This window comes from Canis lupus, chromosome 21 (assembly GCF_011100685.1).
Source record: "Canis lupus familiaris isolate Mischka breed German Shepherd chromosome 21, alternate assembly UU_Cfam_GSD_1.0, whole genome shotgun sequence".
NCBI lineage: Eukaryota > Metazoa > Chordata > Mammalia > Carnivora > Canidae > Canis > Canis lupus.
In genome coordinates this window covers 21,009,729-21,034,321 of record NC_049242.1, presented here as the reverse complement: position 1 = coordinate 21,034,321, position 24,593 = coordinate 21,009,729, and the positions used below count along the sequence as shown (strand labels likewise).

The following is a 24,593-nucleotide window of genomic DNA, read 5'->3' as shown; positions in this document are numbered from 1 at the left end:
ACTTCACAGCCAACTCAGAATTAGTTCTTTGTGGGTCTTCTGATTTGTAATAAAGAATTCCTTTTTACAAAAAAAGGAATTCCTGCTGGGAAGTCAGAGGTTTTCTTTCCCTCTACTGTCACCATAGGCAAACCTTCAGATCCTGACTCATTCTTACCTCTTCCAGAAAGCCTTCCCTTCCTGTTCCTGGCTATTCTGTCCTCAGATTGTACTTACTATCTGTGCTTGCATCCCTACTTTTATTGGCAGTCCTTCTGCCTAAAATACCTCCCCTAGCTCCTATCCTTCGCTCTTACTCATCCTCTTAGACCTCTCCATGCATCAATGTCTCCATAAAGCCTTTCTTTTCCTCAGCCTCCAACCACACTCTCTAAATTAAATTCTCTCCATTGCATGTATGTGTATTTTAAGCATATTACAGAATTTTTTTTATGGTAGCCAAAAAATGGAAATACACCTGTAGGGGAAGAAAATTAATTTTCTCTCTACTCTTCTAGATTCTTAGCTAAGATCACTCTTATAATGAAAGACAGATAAACAGGAAAAAAAACAAACACAAGTTTAATAACATGTATACACTGTATACATGGGAAATACCTGGGAAAACTGATTAACTCCCTGAAATGGCTCAAGCCATCACCTTAAATACCATCTTCCACTAAAGACAAAAGAAAAGCATTGTGGAGGGAGGGGGCCAGTTTTGGCTCAATGAACAAGCATAGTAAGCAAGGGTAAGACTATTATATTAAAAAAAATTTTTTTAAAGGTAATCTCTACACCCAATCTGGGGCTCATACTCACGACCCTCAAGATCAAGAGTTGCATTCTCTACCAACCGAGCCAGCAAGGTATCCCTGTTATGCACATTTAAACTGGTGTCTGCCCCAGTGTTAAGAGTTTCTAGAGATTTAGTCATCCTTCTCTTCCTAGTACAGAGCAAGACACCTTTACAAATGGTGATCTTCCTTATAAATGAAAATTTACCTCACAAAAGGGCAATTTCTCTGTTTTCAGAGATTCCCTAGTGTCTTCAGCCTCTCAAAAATAATTATCCCAAAATAATCCTTAGCCGGAGGCATATTTAGGATGGCATATTGTGCTCCCTTTCATTCCTGTCTTTGAAACTTCCAAAGTAGTTTCACACTCCGGAAGCTGAGTCAGTACAATGCTCCATTATTTCACTGCACCAGTCAGTCTCTTACTCTTTAGAGTAAGTCAGCTCCATTTAAACAGCTGTGTCTTATTTCAGAAGGCAGTGTTGCAGATGGGTTCCCAAAGTTTGGCCTATATAGTATGAGAGCAATCAGGTATTTAGAAAGAGGCCACAGGATCCTTATCCTGTGCACATCTGAATGATGAGTAAACTTCCGTTTTATAAGTGCATGCCCATTCATCTTTCACTGAAAATGCAAATCCCGAGGGCAGGAATTCTGACACCTTTGCAACCCTAGCACTTATCATGTGCAACAGAGTAAGTACTGCTACGTGGATGGATGGATGAGTGGGTGGATGGGTGAGTTGGCAGTACTCTTGGTGGGGCTTAACTGCAGGCTGGTCCAAATTGATTAGTGTCTCCAGTGCATGTGGCATGTGTCTCTAATATATCTAACTTAGGAAAAAATACTCCCTAGTGATTGCTTTCTTCAACCCTTAAATTTTGCTCACCAAGCTGACCCACCCACAGCCTGAAAAGGACTTATTATAGTTTGCTTGTAGCCCTGAAAATACCAAGTCTTAACCTCACATTACAAAACTAGAAAGGCCCCTGTCATGTAGTAAAACCTTACTGAGTATCAGGGGCTTTATATACTTCATCTCCTTTCAATGTCAATTGTTCCTATTTGTTAGTTGTAGAATGTGAGGTACAGAGTTTAAAGTAACTTGCTCCAAACCACAATCAGCAAAAGAGATGGGATTCACACCCAGATTCTTTCTCAAAAGACTCATCTCTTCTTCCGCATTTTCTGTCCTCAGGTAGAAATTACAGGGCTGCTGAAGTTAAATCTTTCAACAGTCAGTGTGGAAGCTCCAAGGGAACCAAAACCTGACAGACCTGGACCTTCACAGTGCTCTGAGGGTCCTGCACATGTTCCAGGGTCGCATCGACATCCAGGGCCACAACCAATCCAGATGTAAACCGCAAAGGGTTGTCTGACTCGCCTGCTGGCTCAATGATGGTGGCTGAAGCTTTGTGGATCTGTAAGCAAGAAGAATACACAATGATTCTAAAGCCAGGTCATCCCCGGGCAACAAAACATGATCCGCGCACCCTTCTGTCTCCTTATCAGCAGGCGGACATGTGTGAGCCAATCAGAAGAAAGGCCCCAGACCAGATGCTCAATTGGTTAAAGAAGATTACCAAGGTGAACACTTTTGACTGACTGAACAGATGTGGCCTGACCTGCTCTGGAAGGGGGAGGTGCAAGAAGGTACTCTGCCTCAGCATGGTCTGTAGAATTTTGACCACTTCCACAGGTTTGGATGTCATGAGTCGGGGCATAAGGTCAAGAAGTTTGTCCACAAAGCTGTCCTGTAGGTGGGGCAAATCAGCAATAAAACACCTGGAGAACAAACAGAAGCAAATGACTAGGCATTCATTTATACAGGCTGAACTCCATATATATGCCAAACACTGATGTAGAAGACGTGATGAACTGAAGAAGCCCTTGGCTCCTGACTGAGAGAGCCAGGCACCTAGATAACTAAGTCTGGTGATACGATTATCCCAATAGCCTTGTTTATTGAACACCGATATGTGCCAGACATACTCTGTGTTTTATTTTTATTTAGTTAGTTGTTGTTGTTTTTTTTAATTTTTTATTTATTTATGATAGTCACAGAGAGAGAGAGAGAGAGAGGGAGGCAGAGACACAGGCGGAGGGAGAAGCAGGCTCCATGCACCGGGAGCCCAATGTGGGATTTGATCCCGGGTCTCCAGGATCACGCCCTAGGCCAAAGGCAGGCGCTAAACCGCTGCGCCACCCAGAGATCCCTATTTAGTTAGTTTTTAAAGATTTTATTTATTTGACAGAGAGACAGAACAAAAGAGTGCAAACAAGCACCGCACACAAACGAGGGAAGGGGCAGGGAGAGGGAGAAACAGACTCCCTGCAGAGCAGGGAGCCCGATAAGGGCCTTAATTTCAGGACCCTGGGACCATGACTCAAGCTGAAGGCAGACACTTCATCGACTGAGCCACCCAGGAGCCCCTGTGTTTTATATGATCTTATTTAATCCTCCCAGAAAGCCTGTGCATTGGTGGAATTATTATTTTCATATTATAGATTCATTGATTTAACAAATATGCCTTTAAGACTTAGCAAGTGCCAAGTACCATCACAGGCACCAGGAACGTAACAGTGAGCAAAAGAGAAGAAAATGCCTATCATAATGAGGCTTTTTTTTTTTAAGATTTTCTTAAGAAAAAAAAATATTTTTATTTATTATTCACGAGACAGAGAAAGAGAGAGAGAGAGAGAGAGGCAGAGACATAAACAGAGGGAGAAGCAGGCTCCTCGCAGGGAGCCGGATACGGGACTCAATCTTGGGACCAGAATCCCGCCCTGAGCCAAAAGCAGACTCTCAACTGCTGAGCTACCCAGGCATCCCATTGAGGCTTGTATTTATTGATGGGAACACTGAGATTCAGAGAAAATGATGTTGCAATGAGGCTTTAAATATTTAAGTAACTCATTCCCAGCTCTGGTTCCACAGTACTTCTGCCTTGTCGAAGGAGACAGTCAAAAAATATTTCACTGAGGAGGTGATTATCAGTGCAAGGACTCAGGGACTGAATGAAAAAAGAATGTCCAACTTTAAACAACAATTGTGGAACTCTGGCATACCACAGCTATCTCCTTCCCAAGTCTCCTCAACCCAACTGTGCAACAACAGACTCTCCACCTTAAAGAACCTACAACCAAAAGTAAAACATGAACACAGTTGAGATCTGAAGCCAGGATCTTAAAGGGCCGAGCTGAATGTCTCATTTGCTCTCATTGGTGAAGCATGGTGTTGCTCTCATTGGTGAAGCATGGTGTTGCAACTCAGCCCTACAGGAAGCTGTAGCACCCAGATGAAGACTGACAAGTGCAGAGTCATGTAAACTTCAGGTCTGGTAAAGTTCGGCGGGGCAAAGATAAGGAATGGAAGAATGAAATATTACACTTAATAAATGTTAGACTATAAAATCCTATAAGTGCCTTCCTCTTAGTATTATATTGCCAGTACACACCATATATGGTCGGTCACTAACTACCATTTTTTTGCCAAGCCTTCCACTCATCTAGTGCAACTTCTTTAACCAATTTACTCTATAGAGAATTTTGAGAAAACAGAGCTGTACTGCAGAATAAAAGTTATAGAATTATGGAACAATTTCTTATAGATTATAGAAAAATATGGAAATTTAAGAACAGTGGTGAAAAGAACATGCAAGTTGAGATTTTTCAACAAAAAAGCTTATGTTTCACCATGTAATACTTGCCGCTTTTTGTGGCTCAGCTGAATGCTGAATCCAAATGATTTCTGATGTTTTCACTATACCATTTACATTTACATTACCATGTACATTTAGGTCGGTTTTTTTTTTAAGATTTTTTATTTATTTATTCATAGAGACACAGAGAGAGAATGAGAGTCAGAGACACAGGCAGAGGTAGAAGCAGGCTCCATGCAGAGAGCCCGACGTGGGACTCGATCCAGGGTCTCCAGGATCACACCCTGGGCTGCAGGCAGCACTAAACCGCTGCACCACCGGGGCTGCCCCTTTAGGTCAGTTTAAAGAAGTTTATATGCCACTAAAGAAAATACACAATTAGGGCACACTGCCACAGATAACAGGTTGGCTGAATGGGTTAAACCAAGGGTTCTGGCTTTGATTGCTCTTGTTGCCCTGTACGTGCTATTCTGTACATAACCAAGGTTTAATAAGCTAGAAGGTAATGAAATACTTACCTCTGAAAAAAGTCCACTTCCTGTAAAAATTTTTCACACATCCCAAATAAGGGGTCAACTCTGTAGAAAGAAAAGAGAAACAAACAATACACATACTTTGTTTATGTAGTCTTCCAATTGAGGACTAAATTCCCAGAAACCTGAGTCTACCTAAAAGGAGAATGAGAGTACATTATCAAAATTATCTCTAAGAGAAAAGAGCAGACTCCTAGTGGACCTGGGGGTGAAATATCTGCCAGTACCCAGACCCGATTCAAACACTGCAATGACTGTTAGGCTCAAAATCAAGGACTGTCACAGGCCACGCCTGACATCAGACTGACGTAAGGATACAGGACAGAAGCACAGCTTGTGGGCAATGCAGCATCATACTCCTCCTTTGCGGAAGTCCTCAAAGGTGTCCAGTCAGCAGTCCACAGAGCTTTCTGGGAGCTCTGATCTTGCCGTGGACAGCTGAGGTACAAGGAGATAACCTCTACATCTGGTGAGCTTGGAGACCATCCTGGGTTAGAAGTCTCATGCTTCACAGGTGCTAACATCTCTTGAAACAAATCCATAGGCATACCTTCCAGTTAGAAGAATCATTGCACTCAATGGAGGCCAAAGCTATGGTATCTGTACCAGGTAATTACAGTTCATTGATGGTTCCTTCTGTTCTACATGCAATTTTCTCAGTCATCATTTCTACTATGGCAGCGTTACCTAGTAATATAGCTAATGCTACCAGGTTTCTAAGGAACAGACTAAAAAATTAACCAAAGGTCAGATTCTCATGCAGAAGGGGAAAAGGTTTTGTTACTATTCTGCCCAAAGACAATGTTCTTTCTTTACTAACTTGACTCTTTATTTCTTGTAATTTCTGAATAAAACTTTTCATTTATTTTCATTAATGTATTATTCATTACAGGAATAAAGTGCCAGTGAAGAAAAATACTATTTCCTTATATAAAAACATGGGGAAAAATGAGGTTTTTTTTTGAAGATTTAATATTTATTTATTTGAAAGAGAGTGCCCAAGAGCAGGGAAGCGGCGGTGGAGGTGGGGGTGGCAGGGAAGGGCAAAGGGAGAGAATCCTGAAGCAGACTTCCCACTGAGTGCAGAGCCCTGCGTTGGGCTCAATCCCATGACCCATGAGATCATGACCTGAGCCAAAACCAAGAGTCAGTTGCTTAACCAACTGAGCCACCTAGGCACCCTACTGGTGTTAAGGCTCTTAATAACCTAGTTTAGTCTTTCTTCTGAAATGTAAGCTCCATGAGAATAGGGATTTTGTATTAATCATCCTGATATATATTTCCTGACACAAGCAGTTATTCAATAAATATCTGCTGAATGAACAAGTAAACGAGAAATGACAAATGGAAACTTACTCTACAAGCAACACACATTTGAATTCTTTTCCTAAAAAACAGGTAGCACTTGAAACTTTCTTAACTCTGATAAACTACCAGAAATGGAACTGAAATTTGATAGTGAGGTTCACCTACTGAAGATCTCCAGGAGAGGGCTGGAAAGGACACCTCCAGCTAAGCAGAGGGTGAAAGGAAAGCAATTCGGCCAAGCAGCATCAATTTGGGGCCTACTTATATAGAGTCATCTTGGAGAGCTTCCAAAATAAAGATTTGGGAACCCTCTCTTAAGCCCCAAGCAGAGCAGAAAGCCTCAACTACATGCTATGTGAAGTAGGTCTTTACCATTAAGAACATCCACTTTTTTCTTGACATGAAGAAGGAAAGCAGGAGAAAAGTGAAGTCCACTGGGCAAACACTGACTTGCAGGTGACTTGTAATTGTAAGTATGCAAAGACAATGGGAAATTACTAGACATTATAAAGATAATCAGAGACCAAGCAGACCTCAATGAGATAAAGTCAAGGCAAGAAAGTACAGAAAACTTTAAACATTCTAATAAATAATGTCAGTGAGATTAAAGAGGAGTTGTGAAAGGATACTGCACTGATAAATCAAGAGAAACTGCTACAGAAAGGGCACACAGAAGAAAGCACACTTGGAAATGAACAGCAATAATGAAATCAACTCAATAATAAAGGAATAGTACAATGAAAAGTGAGGAAAACTGAAGCAGTAACCTAAAAGGAGCATATTAAGGAATTTATGCAGAAGAGTAGAAAAACTAAGAAATTGAAATTATGAAAAAAAAGATAAGAGATAAGGAAAACATCCAGAAGACACAACATCCAGTATGACAGACTGGAGTGGATGCAAGCAGTAGTGATTAGAGAAACAATGGAGGGGAAAAGGTCCCTGAGTGGAAATTATACTTCTGAGTCCCATTGAAGGTCAGTGAAAACACTGAAAAGGAACATAAACCTACACATATCTTGGTAGAATTTCTGAATTCTTAAAAAAAAAAAGTTGGTAGCTCTGAACCAAGAAAAATAAGCTCCCTATAAAGGAAAGATAACCAGACAGACATCAGACATTCTAACTGTAACATTAAATACTAAACAGTAACACAGCAAGATTTACAGAGTTCTGAAAGAATTCCAATTATGTATAAGAGCAAAAGAAAGGCAGTTTCAGACATGCAGGGTCTCATATACTTATTCAGAAAAACAAGAACTACAGGAACTAGACCGTGTTCTAGTCAAATAGTGAATTAGAACAAGGAATTTCAAAAAGCAACTGTGGTACCAAAAAAAAAAAAAAAGTGGTGAGCAATTTGGAACTAATTCTGAAAAAGTACCTAAAAGATTAATGCATACTTTAAGAGAAGATTTTTAAAATAAGAGATACATAATAAAAACATAATAAGCTGAAACTAAATTCCAAATTATTTAACAGTATGAGACAAATAAAAACACAACTTTCATCTTGATCTGATAGGATCTTGCTGGAAGTAACCATAAAGTCTATTTAACTTTTCACACTGATAAATATAAGTTGAATGTATTTAAAATATAAGTAAAAATACTATTTATATACTAATGTCAGCTAACATTTATCAAGTATTTCTTGAATGAGTCAGGCAGTATTTTAAGAGCTTTACATATAATAATTTGGTAATCCTTACAATGATCCTGTGAGGGCAAAGCAGATATTAGTATTATCCCAGTTTAACTCGTGGTTAACAAATTGAGGCACAGAAGCATTAAGTAACCTGTCTGAGGTCACTAAGTTTGCAAATGGTGGGAGTCAAGATCTGAGTCTAAGCAACAGGAACCACAACCCTCTTAAGCTTCTACTGCCTCTCTTTTGAAAAGGTTAGAAGTAGGGTCAGAACTTTCAAACCCCTGGAAGAAACAAAGAAAACCACCAATCTAACAAAAGTCAAGAAAGAAAAAAAAGGAAGGAAGGAAGGAAGGAAGGAAGGAAGGAAGGAAGGAAGGAAGGAAGGAAGGAAGGAAGGAAGGAAGGAAGGAAGGAAGGAAGGAAGGAGAAGAAAGAAAGAAAGAAAGAAAGAAAGAAAGAAAGAAAGAAAGAAAGAAAGAAAGAAAGAAAGAGTGCATACAAATGGAAAGTGTAAAATACTACAGTACTAGTAAAGATCAAATATATTACAGTCTTTGTATAATGATGTGGAAACATAGAATATCGCTGGATGAAGTGAAAAGGAAGCAGAGCACAAAGTATAGTACGATTCCATTTTATATTAATACATACACATTTATAATCCATATGTATTTAACTAGCTTGGGAAGAGTCTGTTGACAGTTGTTTTAGAAGGGGTAGATTGCCAGAGAACCTTCACTTACTCTGCAATATTTACATTTTTTTACAATAATCATACACACTCTGAAGAATATATCTATCGTCTTTTTTTTTTTTAATCTATCATCTTTAAATAAAAAAGTGTAGATGCCAAACTAGCACCTATCTTTGCTCAGCTATGACTGGCAAATAGTAGGGATTAAACATTTGTTAAATGAATGTATGGCTGTCTGTAAGATTAAATCACTACCTGATTTTATCACTGTCAAGATAAGTGAAAAAATAAAATAACATTCAGAATGTTCTTTCTGACCTGGTATTTTTCAGTGCTTACTTAAATACATTTCTTTCTCTATGCTACTTTTAGACTGACATAACCAGTAGACTGAGTATCAGATGTGTCTTCCACCTGGGAATGAGCTACTACAATGTATCAAATCTATGATCCCACCATCCTTTATTTTGTGAAACATCAAGAAACAAAAAACCCCGCTTTCAATCAAAGTATGGCACATCATCAAAATATCTTATTTCAGACAAGTTAAAATTTAAATTGTGCATTTCAGAATCGATTAAATATGGCAATTCTTTTTTTTTAAAGATTTTATTTATTTATTCATGAGCGACAGAGAGAGAGAGAGAGAGGCAGAGACACAGGCAGAGGGAGAAGCAGGCCCCATTCAGGGAGCCTGATGTGGGACTCGATCCTGGGTCTCCAGGATCACGCCCAGGGCTGCAGGCGGCGCTAAACCGCTGCGCCACCTGGGCTGCCCTAAATATAGCAATTCTATTAGAAAGTCTAACAGTGAGCTCTTACTATGTACCACGTACCATGTTAAGTGCTTCTCCATGTATTATCCTATTTATTCTTCATAAAAATGCCGTAAGACAGATGCTGTCATCATTCTCTTTTTACAGACAGGGAAACAAGGCACAGGGAAGCTTAAAAAAATATCATGCAAAATCTAACAACCAATAAGTGGAGAGGTATGGGTTTGAACAAGGTAGTCTCACTACACAATACATTCAATCTTTTCTTTTGTGTTTAATGCCTGGGAGAGCTTATGAGTCCCTTAAGAAGAGAAAAAATGGCTCCTGGCGCTAAATTCTTAAAGAGATCCAGACAACAAGAATGTCCTTGTTGCTTATGAAGTCCTATGTTGTGCTGTAGGCTACAGAGAGCCAGTAGAGGGGTTTTCCAGAGACCTAGTTTGACCCAAAGATAGAACCCGGAATATCTGGAAAAAACGAAGAATTGGCCCCTTAGCAAATTTTTCCCAATATCTTTTCACTTCTCATTAACCGTGGTGAGATCTCTCAATGTATCCGTAAGTGTCTTTGAAAGGACTGTGCCACCCTTTTGGCTGGCCACACATCTTACCCTCGAGTAGTCCGTGCTGTTACTATAAGTTGCAAGGCTTTGGCCTGCAGCCTCATGTGATGTATAATCACCACCTGTTTATTCTCCACACCACTGTACATGAATTCCATTTTATAAGTCTCTTCCATGATCTATAAGAAAGGTAATTAATGATCAGTAAAAATATCATAACAGTCTTGAGAGGAGCACAGAATTCTAGGCGAAAATTCTGAACTAAATTATTTTTTAATGCTTATGCTTTAACACTGAACTGAGATTATTTAAGTGCCTATGGTGAGAGAAATCAGGACAATCTGAGAGATTAATATGTATTGAGAGAAATTAACATAGTGTATCTTATGAAATAAAATTGTAAAGCACTGCTTATTGCCCTAAACCAAAACTACTGTGCTGTGGGAACAAATGAGTAAACACTGTATGGAAGCCCAACCCTAGGAAAAGTCCTCAAGAATTTGGCATCAGGAACCATTAACCATGTATTAATCATCCAGGCAATTGTTCTATGTGCCTGGTCTACTGAAGGGAGTTTGAACAGAGAACAAGTGCAGAAAACAATGTCTATGACCCAGTGCATTAAGTTCTTGCTCTATTCTACCCAAATCAGCTACTCCCATCCAAATGACACTTCTCTCGCCATTCTGTGCCTCCCTTCCTGAGGGTTTTGAGGTCAGAGAAAGGACTCCAGGCTCTCCGACAACTGGCAGAAAAATAAGTTAACTAATTACACAGTGCCTCAGTTTTCCTATCTGTAAAGAGGGAAGAAATAGCCCCCAAGTCATAAAATTTAAAGAATAAAATGGAGCATGGAAAGCGTTTAGCACAGTATCTGTCACCCAGCAATGATAATTCCTTTGCCCTCTTTCTTCTAGGCTACTACTCTCTGGTCCCATCACTCCCATTCAGGGGCTCTAGTCATTAGGTTCTACTCCCCTACAATAAGCTACACAGCAGATCTTCAAGGAAGTCTGGATCATAGGAGAGATTAAATAGAGAAATGGGAAGAAAACACAATGGGTATCAGAAGATCTGGGCTGAATTTCCTAATTCTACTACCTATACCTCTATAAATTTAACCTTGCTAGGCCTTAACTATTTAATCTATAAAATGACTTAATATTTATTCTTCCTAATGAGACTACTGTGTTAATTAAAATAGATTTGAAATCATTTAGTAACTATAATGTAACAGTGATTAGCTTGCTACTGGGTCATAATCACTGCGTCATATATAGACTCACTACCTGGAAGACAGGTCCCAGAAGAGTTCACCAAATCCCAATGCTTATGAATGAAGGGAAACTGATCAAAGCTAGAAAGAAATAAACTCAAGGTACATATAATTAAATGCTATTTAATGAACTGAGGAGTACATAAGGACATTTTAATATTCAAGAGATGGTGCAGGCTAAAAATAAAAACTTCAAAATGAGTTCAGATACATTTTCAGATGAAAGATTCATGACCGTATTGATTGGATTTTAGTATATCTGAAATACAAACTGATAATATTTTAGAACACTAAAGCTACTTAGAAATCATCCAGTTAAGTTGCCATATTTTACAGAGAAGGAAAAATCCAGGAAGTTAAGCAACTTCAGTTATCACCCAACAAATTAGAGGTCAACCTGAGACTAGAACCGAGATCCCCGTCTCCAAAGTGACTGCTGTGTGGGCTAATTATGCTGCTTCTCCTATTACTAACTTCTGTCATGGGCTGGAACTGAGGAGGGCACAGCAGAAGCGTGGAACCACGTGAAAGCCTCTGGTTCCAACTTAGACAATTCTGGACAGAGATCCATTTGAGAAGGTCCCAATATGCTTACCTGTTTTGCTGCTGCGGAGGCCAAGTCACTCTGCTTCAAATATAATGGGGCAGCCACATTCCATAACTTTTCTTGCAAGGCCTACATAGACAAATCAGGAGAGAAAAGAACACAGAGGTCACCAAGATTGGCATATATCATTTGAACCTTCTGTGTTTGTTTTGCTTTGGAAATCTACTGGATTAGGACTTCCTCTCAATCTTATTCTTTTAAGCTAGTAAGCCCTGTTATAAAGAAAGAGGAAACCAAAGGTCTGAATTCCTCCTCATTCAATCGAATTCCTGGTTCTAAGGCCCTATATTCAGATCAGACCAGTGCTTGTAAGCAGAGGGCAGGAACCATGTAGGTCTCACCAAAATGTGCAAGCAAGCGAGCTTCCAGGGCTCTCTCCCTTCTTGTTCCTACTGCCACTAGGCTACCTTGGCTGCCTAAACCCTTCTTCCCTGACTGTGGTTCTTTTATTTTGCCCCATGTTCACTCCTTTGAAGAGCCCCATCACCTTATTGACATATCCACATTAGAAATCTAGAAGCTTTTGTAGGTTCCTCCCTCTCCCTCAATCTCTCTATGTTCAAAACTATCACTAAGAGCCACAATTATACCTTTCATATCTCTCCTCTCAGCTGTATGGCCCCATTTCTGATCTCTTCTGTAGTCCCTTATTTTCAGTCCTTCTTAATTGTAGACATAGCCTAATACCTTTACAGAAAACCTAGACTAACAATGTCCAGTGGAAATATAACACAAGGGGCTCCTGGGTGGCTAAGTCAGTTAAGCGTCCAACTCTTGGTTTCAGCTCAGGTCATGATTTCAGGGTTCTGGGATCAAGCCCTGCATTGGGCTCCCTGCTCAGGAGAAGTCTGCTTCTCCCTCTGCTTCTACACCCCCACTCCATTAATAAAATCTTTTTTAAAAAAATTGCAAAACAAACCTTACATATAATTTTACATTTTCTAGTAGCCACATTTTTAAAAGTTGAAAGGTGAAATTAATTATGAAAGTAGTTTACTTAACCTAGTATATTTAAGATATAATTCCACTATAAAATCAGTATTCTTTTTAGATTAGTATTTTTTAAAGTTAATAGTTTATATTCTTTTTTCATACTAAGTCTCAGAAATCGCGTGTATTTTGCATTTATAGCACATCTCTTTTTTTTAAAGTTTTTTTTTTTAGATTTTATTTATTTATTCATGAGAGACACAAACACAGAGAGAGAAAGAGAGAGGCAGAGACACAGGCAGAGGGAGAAGCAGGCTCCATGCGGGGAGCCCAAGTGGGACCCGATCCCGGGTCTCCAGAATCACGCCCTGGGCTGAAGGCCGCGCTAAACCGCTGAGCCACCCGGGCTGCCCTTATGGTACATCTCAATTTGAACTAACATTTCAAGTACTCAACAGTCACATGAACCTGGTGACTATCCAGGTAGAAAGTAGCTGGTCTAAACTATACATACAAAAAATTTTAAAGCACCCAAATCATACTACCCTTCACAGAGTAGTTGTTTTTGAAAATTCACTTCTAATCATTTCTTATATATATGCTTTTTATATAGTTGTACTGTAAAAGCAGAATTGTGTATGCTTTTTTTTAATACATAACATTATACTATATTTTGTCATGATGCATAATTCTTCATAAAGATCATTACTGGCTACAGAATATACTGTCAGTAGATATGCCAAAATTTACTTAGCTTTTACCCTATAATCCATACCTACCTGCCTGCCTGCCTTTGGTTCTAAGTCTTTATCCCTTACCTACCCTGCCACTCCATGACACTGAATGAACAACATAGTTCTGTGTTCTTTGTAGGAATAATTTCTTTTCTTTTCCTACTATAGAAAAGTAGATTCTTTTTAAAGACCTGCTTGTATTCCTATGGAGAAGATAGCAAGCCAAAAAAGAACCAACACTGACATGGCACTCACTATTTATCAGATACTAGGCAAAGGGCTCTCACACACTCTGCTTGTTACCAACCCTTACCTAAGTAGAATTATCAGCCCTGTTTCATGGAAACTTGGAAAGGCGAAACAACTCTGCAAAGACCGCGGAAGAGTTTTTTGGGATAATGAAAATGTTCTGTATCTTGACTGTGGTGGTAGTTCCACAGGTATATATACATTTGAAAGAATCTATCTTGCCAAACAAGAGCTGTCTAAATCCCAACCCACTTCAGTGTACACACCTCCTTCCACATATATACACATACCTGCAAAACCCTAAGCTCACACATCTTAAGTAAGAAATAATTTCTAATGACTCCATTTATTCTGGCTTTGGTCAAATATCATAATCACTTTATTCTTTTTTAAGATTTTATTTATTCATTCATGAGAAACACACAGAGAGAGGCAGAGAGATAGGCAGAGGGAGAACCAGGCTCCCTGCAGGGAGCCTGATGAGGGACTTGATCCCAGAACCCCAGGATCATGACCTGAGCCAAAGGCTCAACCATTGAGCCAGCCACCCAGGTGCCCCTTACAATCACTTTAAAGACTAACGATGGGGGAAAAGAAAAAGACTAACAATGCTTGGAACTAAACCCAAGATAAAGGCTTATCAAGTGAGAAGGGGTCTCCTAAGTCCTAAGCCTAAATTTAGAACAGACCTCTGCTGCAGAAGGTGAAAGCTAACTGAAAGCTTCCTTTCCTGGCTACCAATTGTGTGTGTGTGTGTGTGTGTGTGTGTGTGTGTGTATATACAATCTGACTACCTAATACGGAATGTCAGTAAGGTGGCTATTTTAAGAACAGTGAAATCAACCTTTAATTAGTAAGATTTGGGCAAAGTGAAATCGGCATTTTAAGAAAATAATATAAAAGTTCTCTGCTAATCAAATTATTTAAAAAAATGAAAAATCTTGGATTCTAAAGAAAATGATTATCCAATCTGCTCTAATTATATAATGATAAATGAAACCTCCCAAATTAAAAAATGTAAATTCCCACACAAGTTAACAATTCTTTAATTAGAGACTAATATAATTACACTGCAGAGTACATAATGTTTCCACTGCTAAGCAGCTGCATAAGACTGTACATATTTACACTTACAGCCTCAAGAACTGCCAAATCCATTAAAGTGCTTTCTTATGTATTTTATGCACATAATAATCACAATCACAAACATAATGGATCCAAACTAACCTTGATGAGAAGAAGCTGACACCGAAGATAGGTAGCCGAGAAGTCAGCAACTCCTGCTAGTTCAGACTGAAGTTCTCCAAGTCTTTGCAGATCCCTGGAGTCAAGAAAACCCCAAGCCCAACATTGGATTGGGAGAATGACAGTCACATAAAGATCACATCAAAAGCATTTTACCACTTTATACCTAGTAAATTGGTCATAAATTTTTAAATGATGGCACCCAAGGCTGGAGTGGTTATAATGAAATTGGTTCACTCACATTTTGATAGCAGTTTAAGCTGATACAAATTTTTTTAAGAAAATTTTATTTATTTATTCATGAGAGACAGAGAGAGAAGGAGGCAGAGACACAGGCAGAGGGAGAAGCAGGCTCCCTACAGGGAGCCCAATGCAGGACTTGATCCCGGGACTCCAGGATCATGCCCCGGGCCGAAGGCAGATGCCCAACCACTGAGCCACCCAGGCATCCCTAGGCTGATACAATTCTTTTGGAAAGTAAAACTGTACTGCTGTAAGTCATACATATGGCCAAATATTTTGATCAGTAGCTTTATGCTGAGACATAATACTAAGAGAAATATCGAACAGAAATGAAATGCTTTATGCCCCACAATATTCCACTCTTATACTGGAACACTCTACAGATGTTAAAATATAAAATGGTAATAAAGTATATGACCTTAACTACGTGAAAACTCTATGTAGGAGAAAAATACAGCAAAGTGGTTTTCTGGACAGAGGTATGAAGGTACTTTTTACCCCCTTCTCCCAATTGGGCTTTATTTTCCAAGTGTTTTATATTATAGACAAGTATTTTTTGTATCATCAGGAAAAAAAATTTTTTTAAGATATTGTAGTAGATTTTGTTAGCTCCCTACCCAGTTAGCCATTCTCTACATTCTTCCTAACTGAACCTTGATTTTGTTCAGGGAAAGGTGTCCTCAAACCCATTTCCAGGTAGACTCCGACCAAACTAAGCCAATTTGTATATGTCATCTCCTTGGCTATGTGACCTAAGTTGGCCTTCTTAGTCCTAATTGAAGGACTTCTATTCCACACTTGGAGCAGTTTGGATATTGTCTCTCTGTGGGTCTGCCTCCATCTCTATCACACCCTAGACTGAACAAGAGTAGTTCAGATTAGTCCTGATTGCCACTGGCAGCCATACAGTAACTCTAAAAGAACAAAGCCTTGGGATAAAGCAAATGTTGAGGACAAGTAAAATCCAAACAGACAGAGAACTGGGTCTATAAAGATATAAATGAACTACTTGACCATACCATACTTAGAACTGCCTCAGATTTCTATTCATATGAGAAAATAAAAAGCCACTGTAAGCTAGTTTGAGATGAGGTTCCCGGATATCTGAAACTAAAAGCATCCTAGCTGGATACCAGTATAGAAAAAGTGAATGCAAAAATATAAAACCCAACTGCCTGTGGGCAAGAAAATACAAAGTGGTACACACAGATAAAATAGTTATGTGGGGGTTGGAATTACTGATTTAAATTTTTTAATTTTTTGAATAGATAATACGTACCTAGTTATAGGATTAAACCAATAAGGTACAGATTTCAAAAGATACTACAGGATATGCAATTAAATTAGTCCACCTTCCTATCCCAAGGTGCTGCTAACCAGTACAGCTTTTCCAGGGGCAACTACCATTCGCAGTTTCTTTTAAAATCTTCTAAGGATACACTATACATCTACAAAACCCCCACGGTTTTTCTGTCTTCTTCTTTGGGGAGAGGTGTGTGTGTACGTATGTGTGTGCATGAGTGTGTGTGCCCATGCATGTGTGTATGTGTGTGAACTAATTATCCATTTCAGAAAGCATTCATGCAAAGCTATCTTGTTTTTTAATGACAACATCCAAATTTTAAGTAGAAATGACAGCTGTAGAGAACCTGAAGATTTGGGTCACAAGGGAAGCGGAGCTGCAGGGTTGGCATAACATAAAATTTCACAATAGCTTATACAAAACTGTCCATTTGACTAAGCCCCTCCCTCTAATCTCATGCAACTCTAAGAGCGAATGCTGTGTCCTATGGACCTTGGTATTAGAAGGAGATACCCTAGAAAGGAACACCAAATGAATTATTTCCAAAGTGACTGAAGAAATTGGGGCCTGTGGGTTATATATCATCTGAGAGTTTTGGTGGCTTGAGGGGTTCCTGGAGAGCTAGCTCATGTGTTGGAATCCAGCACAATAAAAGGCAAGACCCTATACTAGCTAACCATACCTGCGAAATGCTACAAGATGCCAGCTGGTCTCTCTTTCACATCTCTGATATCTCCCATACAAAGACAGCCTCAAATCACTTTATTTCTAAACCGCTTCCTCTCCAGAAGATTCCGCCTCCTGTTATAATTACAGAGGCCATGACCAGCTGACTATACATTAGCTGATGGCTGCCAGGTGTTAAGCTATTCTACAGACCCTGCACTGAAGCAATTGTTCTCAATTGTACAGAACAAGATGTAACCCAACCAGCCATGGGAAATCCGAACTACTATCCTAGGAGCAAAAAAAGAAACATGCTAGCCCTAGACAAAATGCTGTCATCCTACTGTCTCCTCTCTGTGCCTCTTTATGCCTACAATCCTCAGGAAGCCTAAGCTTAAACATCCCTCAGGAAACTATGAACTCTTTAATGAGAAAGGTACAAATAGCACTTCTATGTGCACTATACTAGGTGTGCTAGGTGTTTCTTTACTTGAGCCCATTCAATCCTAAGAATGTGAACTGCAATTAATCCTACTTCACTAAGAATGAAAGAGAAGATCAGAGATTAAGCGGTTTGTCCAAGGTCACAGGATTAATAAATGGCAAAAACAGGCCTTGAACTCAAGTCTGGCTGAACTTCAAAAGCCCTTAAAAATAATAATAATAATCCTATCACATTATATTTCATTGATTTGGTATTAAACTCTTTTCATTTATTTATCAACTACATCAAATACAGATGACAACAAAACTGATTTACAACCAGCTGCAAATTAAGCCATATTTATACAAATATGATTTGGGAGGGCAAAAGTGCCCCTCCCAGGAATACAAACTTTAGCAATCCTTTGTCCACATGATGGAAATAAGCATTTATAAAGTTTGGACAGAATTTATTTGCAAAATATCAAGAACATGCCTACTATGTCAAATGAGTCACAATTTAAATTTTATTATTTAAAAAAATAAAAATAAATTTTATTATTTTTAATTTTTTCCATGATTTAAATTTTAAAATAAAATTTCATAAATGACCAACTATACACTATGCAACTGCTATTCTCAAAATACTTTCCACATGTCATGATAATGATCTTCACAATGATCCTATGACCAGCTACACAGTACCCTCAAATTACAGATGATGGAGTTGAGGCCCAAGATCACGTACCTAGGAAATGATGAAAACTAAGGCTCAAACCAACTCCTTTGGATTTTATATCTCATTATACTAGACACTTTGTGTTAACCAGAAACAGCAGTGTGACCAGACGGAAAAGCCGAGTTAGACCTGTGTTCTAGTCCAGGACTTTGCTATTCTGTCCTGGACAGTTTCCTCCCTTCTTCACTTGATGAACTTTATTCATTCTTCAGGTAACTGCTTAGCCATCTAAGGAAGGGGTAGGTGCTGCCCTTCTGTTTTCCTAGGGAACTCTGTACTTCCCATACTGCAGCATGTAAAACACAATAATACATTTCTTATTTACCTAGCTACTTCCCCAATGAGGCTGTCAGATCCTTAGCAGCAAAGACTATTTTATTTACTATTGTGCCCCTTCTGCCTAGCATCTGATGGATATTTAAAAACCATAACAAATGAATGAACCCCAGCTCCCTCACTCATTTTAAAAATGGAATACTTTTCATAAGATTGTTTCCAAACTCAACTCATTAAGCACTTAGAAGAGTGAGTTCATAGGGGGCACTTAAAAGACAGCAGCTCTTATTATGATCAAGAACAGGAGAGCCTTACAAAACATCAAATCTATATACATCTGGAGGTGAGATATGGCCAGAAGAAAATGCCATCTATAAAATTCTTAAGGGGCACCTAGGTGGCTCAGTCAATTGCCTGCCTTCAGCCTGGGTCATGATCCTGGGGTTCTGAGATCAAGTCCCACATCAGGCTCTCTGCTCTGTGGGGAGCCTGCTTCTCCCTCTCCTTGCAACTCCCCCTGCTCGTGCTCTCTCTGTGTCAAATAAATGAATAAAAAATATTAAAAAAAAAATCTTAAAAGTCTTCATTCTTGGGTAAGCCATCACAATGACAGTTCTTCAATAAATATTTACTGAGCTCCTATATGGTACCCAAGGTACAATGGTGAAGACAAAGCAGTTAAGTCCAATTCTAGAAACAAATCATCTCCCAGAACCCTAAGTGAAACACACTTTCTATAGGTGAGATCTCGTTAGATTAAATGACTGCTTGGATTACAAACAAACGGGATGGCTTGCGTATGATGGTGAAGTTTGTTTTAAACTAGTACCAACAAGGGCGCCTTGGTGGCTCAGTTGGTTAAAGCATCCAACTCTTGGTTTCAGCTCAGGTCATGATCCCAGGGTCCTGGGATCGAGTCCTATGTTGGGCTCCCTGCTCAGCAAGGAGACTGCTTCTCCCTGTGCCCCTCCCCCTTGTCCCTGATCTCTCTCTCTCTCTCAAATAAAATCTTTTTAAAATAAATAAACCAACAAACAAACTAGTACCAACAAGTAAGTGATCAGAGTCCTAATCAGAGAAACTTCTGTATGAAACTCTAACATTTCACTTTTCCACAACTACTGAAAAGTTAAATTCTGTAGAATCCCAGGGGTCACCTGATCAAATAGGAATCGCCTTCATTTCAACAAGTCACAAAGTATAAATTTTAGAGTCAAAACCAGATTCAAAGGCTGGTTTGCTACTTCTTAGCAAATTGCTTCACCTCCCCAAAGTTTCATTTCTTCTCTGTGAAACGTAACATCTAACTACAATAACTTTGTAAAACAGAGTAGGTCATCAATAACTATTTCACCATCTGCTTTTCTTTCCAGATCTTTCACCACCTTGGCCACCCTCTTCAGAATGCACTGAAGTTAGAAACAGTGCCCACGACTGACCACAGAACTGGTCTCACCAGCCTGAAGCCCAGCAGGACTATTACCAGAACATGCAGGCAAATCAGACCAAAAGGTGTTTACTGAGCACCTACTAATAGCCAGCACTGCAGCTGATGACCAAATTGGCTTGCTTTTATTGCATTTTGTACTTGCTTTAGTGCCAATAGGATAAAAACAGTCAAGAACAAAACTTCAATGTTTACTTAGGTGAGGATGAGTCAGAAAGTGGAGCTTATTTTCCTGGGCTCAGGGCCAACAACTTCAGATAGTGGCCTCTAAAACTAATGGCTTTAAGGGAGCAGGGGGAAAAATCATGATTGAGGCATCACTTCAGGGTCAACCAACTATTTCTGTAAAGAGTCAGGGTGCTGCTTAACTCTGCCACAAACCTTATTTACAAAAGCAGAAAAATACTGCTTTTGTTAAAGGCAAATGGATTTCAATTTGTTTCACATAATTCAGGACATCTTAACAAAGTCTGACAGTCTGCTGGTCCCCAATATCCTCTCCTCCTTTCTGAGTATCAGAGTCACCAAATGTTAACTAAGAACTGGTCACCCAGAAAAAAGACTGCATTTCTTAGCTCCTAGCAGCTCAATATGGCCATGTAACTTAAGTTCTAGTCAATGGGATACAAGTAAAATCAAAGCATGCAACTTGGGGAAGTGCCTTTAAAAGGGAGTGGGGGAAGAAATGATGCCCTTCTCCTGCTCTTTCCTTTCTCCTGCAGCCTGGAATACAGAGGGGACAGAGTTTGAATATTTAGGCAGAGAACACTTGATGCAGAAGACGGAGGAAGAAATGCGCCTAGGATCCTGATAACCATCTCAGCTCTGCCCTCCCCACGAGAAAGAATGAACCTTTCCTCCTATATAAGTCACTGTTATTCTACGTTTTCTGTCACTCATCCTAACTAATACACAAGAAAAGAAAAGCTAAAAACAGCCTCTTTGTAACTCTTCAGTTTTGTTCTAATCATCAATCCAGTCATGAACACAAAGAGCTTTTCTTTGTAATATGCTCAAACTCCAATCTAATGCTAATATAAACAGGTCATAAAACCATGTGTGAGTGCAGGCAAACAAGACTCAGAAACACTAGCAACTGCCAACACTAGAAATCAAAACAGCTATGCTGAATGTTAACAAGTGTTAATAATTCTGTCAAAAGAAAGGGATGGTCATCTCACCGGATGGTGAACTCCAGCAGCTCCTGGGTTCCCTGAGGGTCCAGGTGCTGAAGACTGTACACCCTTTCAAGGCTCTGCTGCAGGAATTGATGGGACGGGTCCTCATGGGGTGCAATACTGGGAGAAACAGCCGATGACACTAGTTTTCTACCTGGTAACTAAGCAAACATAGTAGGGTTATAGTACCATCAAATTCTGTGGCTCAGCTTCTGGTAACACAAAGAAACAAACAAACAAAAAAATGCAAGTTTTTTTTGGAAAGGGAAAACAGGTGAGGTGATTCTGTAAATAACCTTCTTCTCATTCCCTAGCTTCAGTGGAAGAAAGGGAAAGAGAGAGAGAGAGAGAGAGAGAGAATGAATACAGTCTACACAACATAACCACAAGCTGCAAGGAGAAAAAGAGAACAGAGAATATCACATTCTATTGCTAACTGAAATTAATGAGCTAACCACACAAAAGGGAATAAAGTTCAATCTGTTGCCACGCTTATTTTTAAACTTTATTTGACCTTTCACTTCATAGGGAAATGACAGTTTATTCCCAAATAAACTTATGTAGCATGCTATCAAAATGTTTTATAGGATAATTATAATATCTTGTTCATATTGCTAAAAGTACTTACCTTTCAAGAAAGCGATGGAGGAGAACAAAGACAATTTCACTTTCAATTTTGTAACTTACACAGTTTAGATTTTCTAACCATGTACATATGTTATTCTAAATAAAGTCATTTAGGGACTCCTGGGTGTCTCAGTGGTTGAGTGTCTGCCTTTGGCTCGGGGCGTGATCCTGGGGTCCTGGGATCGAGTGCTGTATCGGGCTCCCTACAAGGAGCCTGTTTCTCCCTCTGCCTATGTCTCTGCCTCTCTGTCTCTCATGAATAAATAAATAAAATCTTTAAATAAATAAAGTCATTTAGAATCTCCTAAACAGAGATGAGTTAACACAAATGAAGGGCTTAGAAAAGTGCCTGTACAGTTAGCATTCAGTAAGTGATTACCAGTATCATCACGGCTCATTAAATTTTTTTTCTTTTTGTATCTCTAAGATTTTAAAAATAACAAAGGTTTTACTACTAAAAAATAAACTCATTGAGAAATTATGGCTTTATGTAATCATTAAAATGTTGCACAATCTAATCTTTGGTCTAGGGTATATTGTTCCAGACTCCTTTTTCTTGCCTAATATAACATAATCAGTAACACAGGGACATTCAAAATATGAATCTTCTTAAAAAGTAATGGATACAAAAGCAAAAGTACGAAACAGTGCAAGAGAGCCCAACAGAGAAAGAGAATGAATGAATGTGTTTTCAAAGAAAATACAGCCTGCTTTCTGCTCTTTAACAACCACAAAGGAGCCAAAATCAAAACACCAAAAATAATGACAAAAGCTGTTTTCAACATACCCTTAAGGCAGGAACAAGATGAGAAAGACTGTCTCGGAGGTAGGCATAGTGCCTGAAGGTATGATCTGAGAACAGTGCTGGCATTGTTGGACAGGTTTTAGCAGCATTAAAAATAAGAACCAAAACTGCAATGTCTGAGGGATGAGTGGGTTAAGTAAACCTCGAGGTTTAAAAAGTTGAGTTTGGCCAGAATCTGGTGCCCCCAATTCCCACCCTCAAGTCTCATTAAATGACAATTTTCTAACAAAGAGATGCAAATTTAAATAAAGAGATACATTACCTCACTCCAAATTACACCAATTATCAAAGGTTTTTTAGAAAATGCCTGATGCTGCAGAGAATAACAAATCGAAACTTCCGGTACATGGCCAACTAAAGTTCATTTGGGCACAGTATCTCTTGGTCATAATTTGACACTAGACAGTAAAAGTCTTTTGAATGTTGAGTAATTCTACATCTCAAATTTTATTCTAAGAAAATAAGCATACAGTACAGAATCATTTATAATAGCAAATAATCAGAAACAACCTAAATGTCCCAAACCAGGAGAATAACCATACTATTTGATGGAGTATTATGCAATTGTTAAAAATTCTATTTATGAAGAATTTATAGTATCTTATCACATTTTCTCATAAGTGAAAAAGCAGACTCTAACATGTATAGTATATTATACGTAATTATAAAGTATTTGTAACTATAAAGTAATAGCTATAAAGTATTTGATGATGAGATGAATCATTTTAAAAAATACAGTTACAGGGCAGCCCCGGTGGCTCAGCAGTTTAGCGCCGCTTTCAGCCACGGGCGTGACCCTGGAGACCCGGGATGGAGTCCCACGTTGGGCTCCCTCCATGGAGCCCGCTTCTCTCTCTGCCTGTGTCCCTGCCTCTCTCTCTCTCTCTCTCCCTTCTGTCTCTCATGAATAAATAAAATCTTTAAAAAAAATTGAAGATCTTCCAACTTTAAAAATATATATATAGTAACAGCAAAATCTCAATACCAAGCCTTAAAAAAGAAGGAAATACACCAAAATGCTAACGGTTGATTACTTTGACTAGTAGGGCTTTGGATGTTAAGTACAAAGTTTCTTCTTTCAACTTTTTTTTTTTTTAAGATTTATTTATTTATTCATTCAGAGAGAGCGAGAGAGAGGCAGAGACACAGGCAGAGGGAGAAGCAAGCTCCATGCAGGAAGCCCGACTCGATCCCGGGTCTCCAGGATCACACCCCGGGCCGCAGGCGGCGCTAAACTGCTGCGCCACCAGGGCTACCCTTCTTTCAACTTTTTGGACTTTCTTTGTATATTAATTTTATAACTGAGGGGAAAAATTAACAGAGGGAAAAACAGAAATTAAAAAATAAACACAGGGATCCCTGGGTGGCGCAGCGGTTTGGCGCCTGCCTTTGGCCCAGGGCGCGATCCTGGAGACCCGGGATCGAATCCCACATCGGGCTCCCGGTGCATGGAGCCTGCTTCTCCCTCTGCCTGTGTCTCTGCCTCTCTCTCTCTCTGTGACTATCATAAATAAATAAATTAAAAATAAAAAAAAAATAAAAAATAAACACAGTTTCCAATCTTCTGTATGTATCCCTATAGAAGAGTCTGCTATTTGCCTACCCAATATCCATTCCAATTTTTTAAAAGATTTTATTTATTTATTCATGAGAGACACAGAGAGAGAAAGAGGCAGAGACATAGGCAGATGGAGAAGCAGGCTCCCCGCAGGGAGCCCGATGCAGGACTCAATCCTGGATCCCAGGATCATGCCCTGAGCCAAAGGCAGATGCTCAACTGCTGAGCCACCCAGGCATCCCAGTTCATAGGTTTTAAAACCAAAGATGTCTGGCTCTGAATCCCACATGTACTGCTTAAAGAGTTATATAGCAGATCAGTGGTAA

The 24,593-nt window shown here is 39.2% G+C and overlaps 1 protein-coding gene across 1 annotated transcript in view; it reads right to left on the bottom strand.

Annotated features, from left to right (window-relative positions):
- INTS4 (integrator complex subunit 4) overlaps nucleotides 1-24,593 on the bottom strand; it is a 110,993-nt gene that overhangs the window by 6,297 nt on the left and 80,103 nt on the right. The window contains exons 14-21 of the mRNA XM_038568511.1: nucleotides 22,692-22,825; nucleotides 21,281-21,438; nucleotides 14,985-15,078; nucleotides 11,833-11,913; nucleotides 10,010-10,140; nucleotides 4,957-5,016; nucleotides 2,402-2,561; nucleotides 2,054-2,197 (exon numbers count right to left, since the gene is read on the bottom strand). Coding sequence (XP_038424439.1) covers nucleotides 2,054-2,197; nucleotides 2,402-2,561; nucleotides 4,957-5,016; nucleotides 10,010-10,140; nucleotides 11,833-11,913; nucleotides 14,985-15,078; nucleotides 21,281-21,438; nucleotides 22,692-22,825 — 962 coding nt within the window. The remainder of the gene's footprint in view (nucleotides 1-2,053; nucleotides 2,198-2,401; nucleotides 2,562-4,956; nucleotides 5,017-10,009; nucleotides 10,141-11,832; nucleotides 11,914-14,984; nucleotides 15,079-21,280; nucleotides 21,439-22,691; nucleotides 22,826-24,593) is intronic.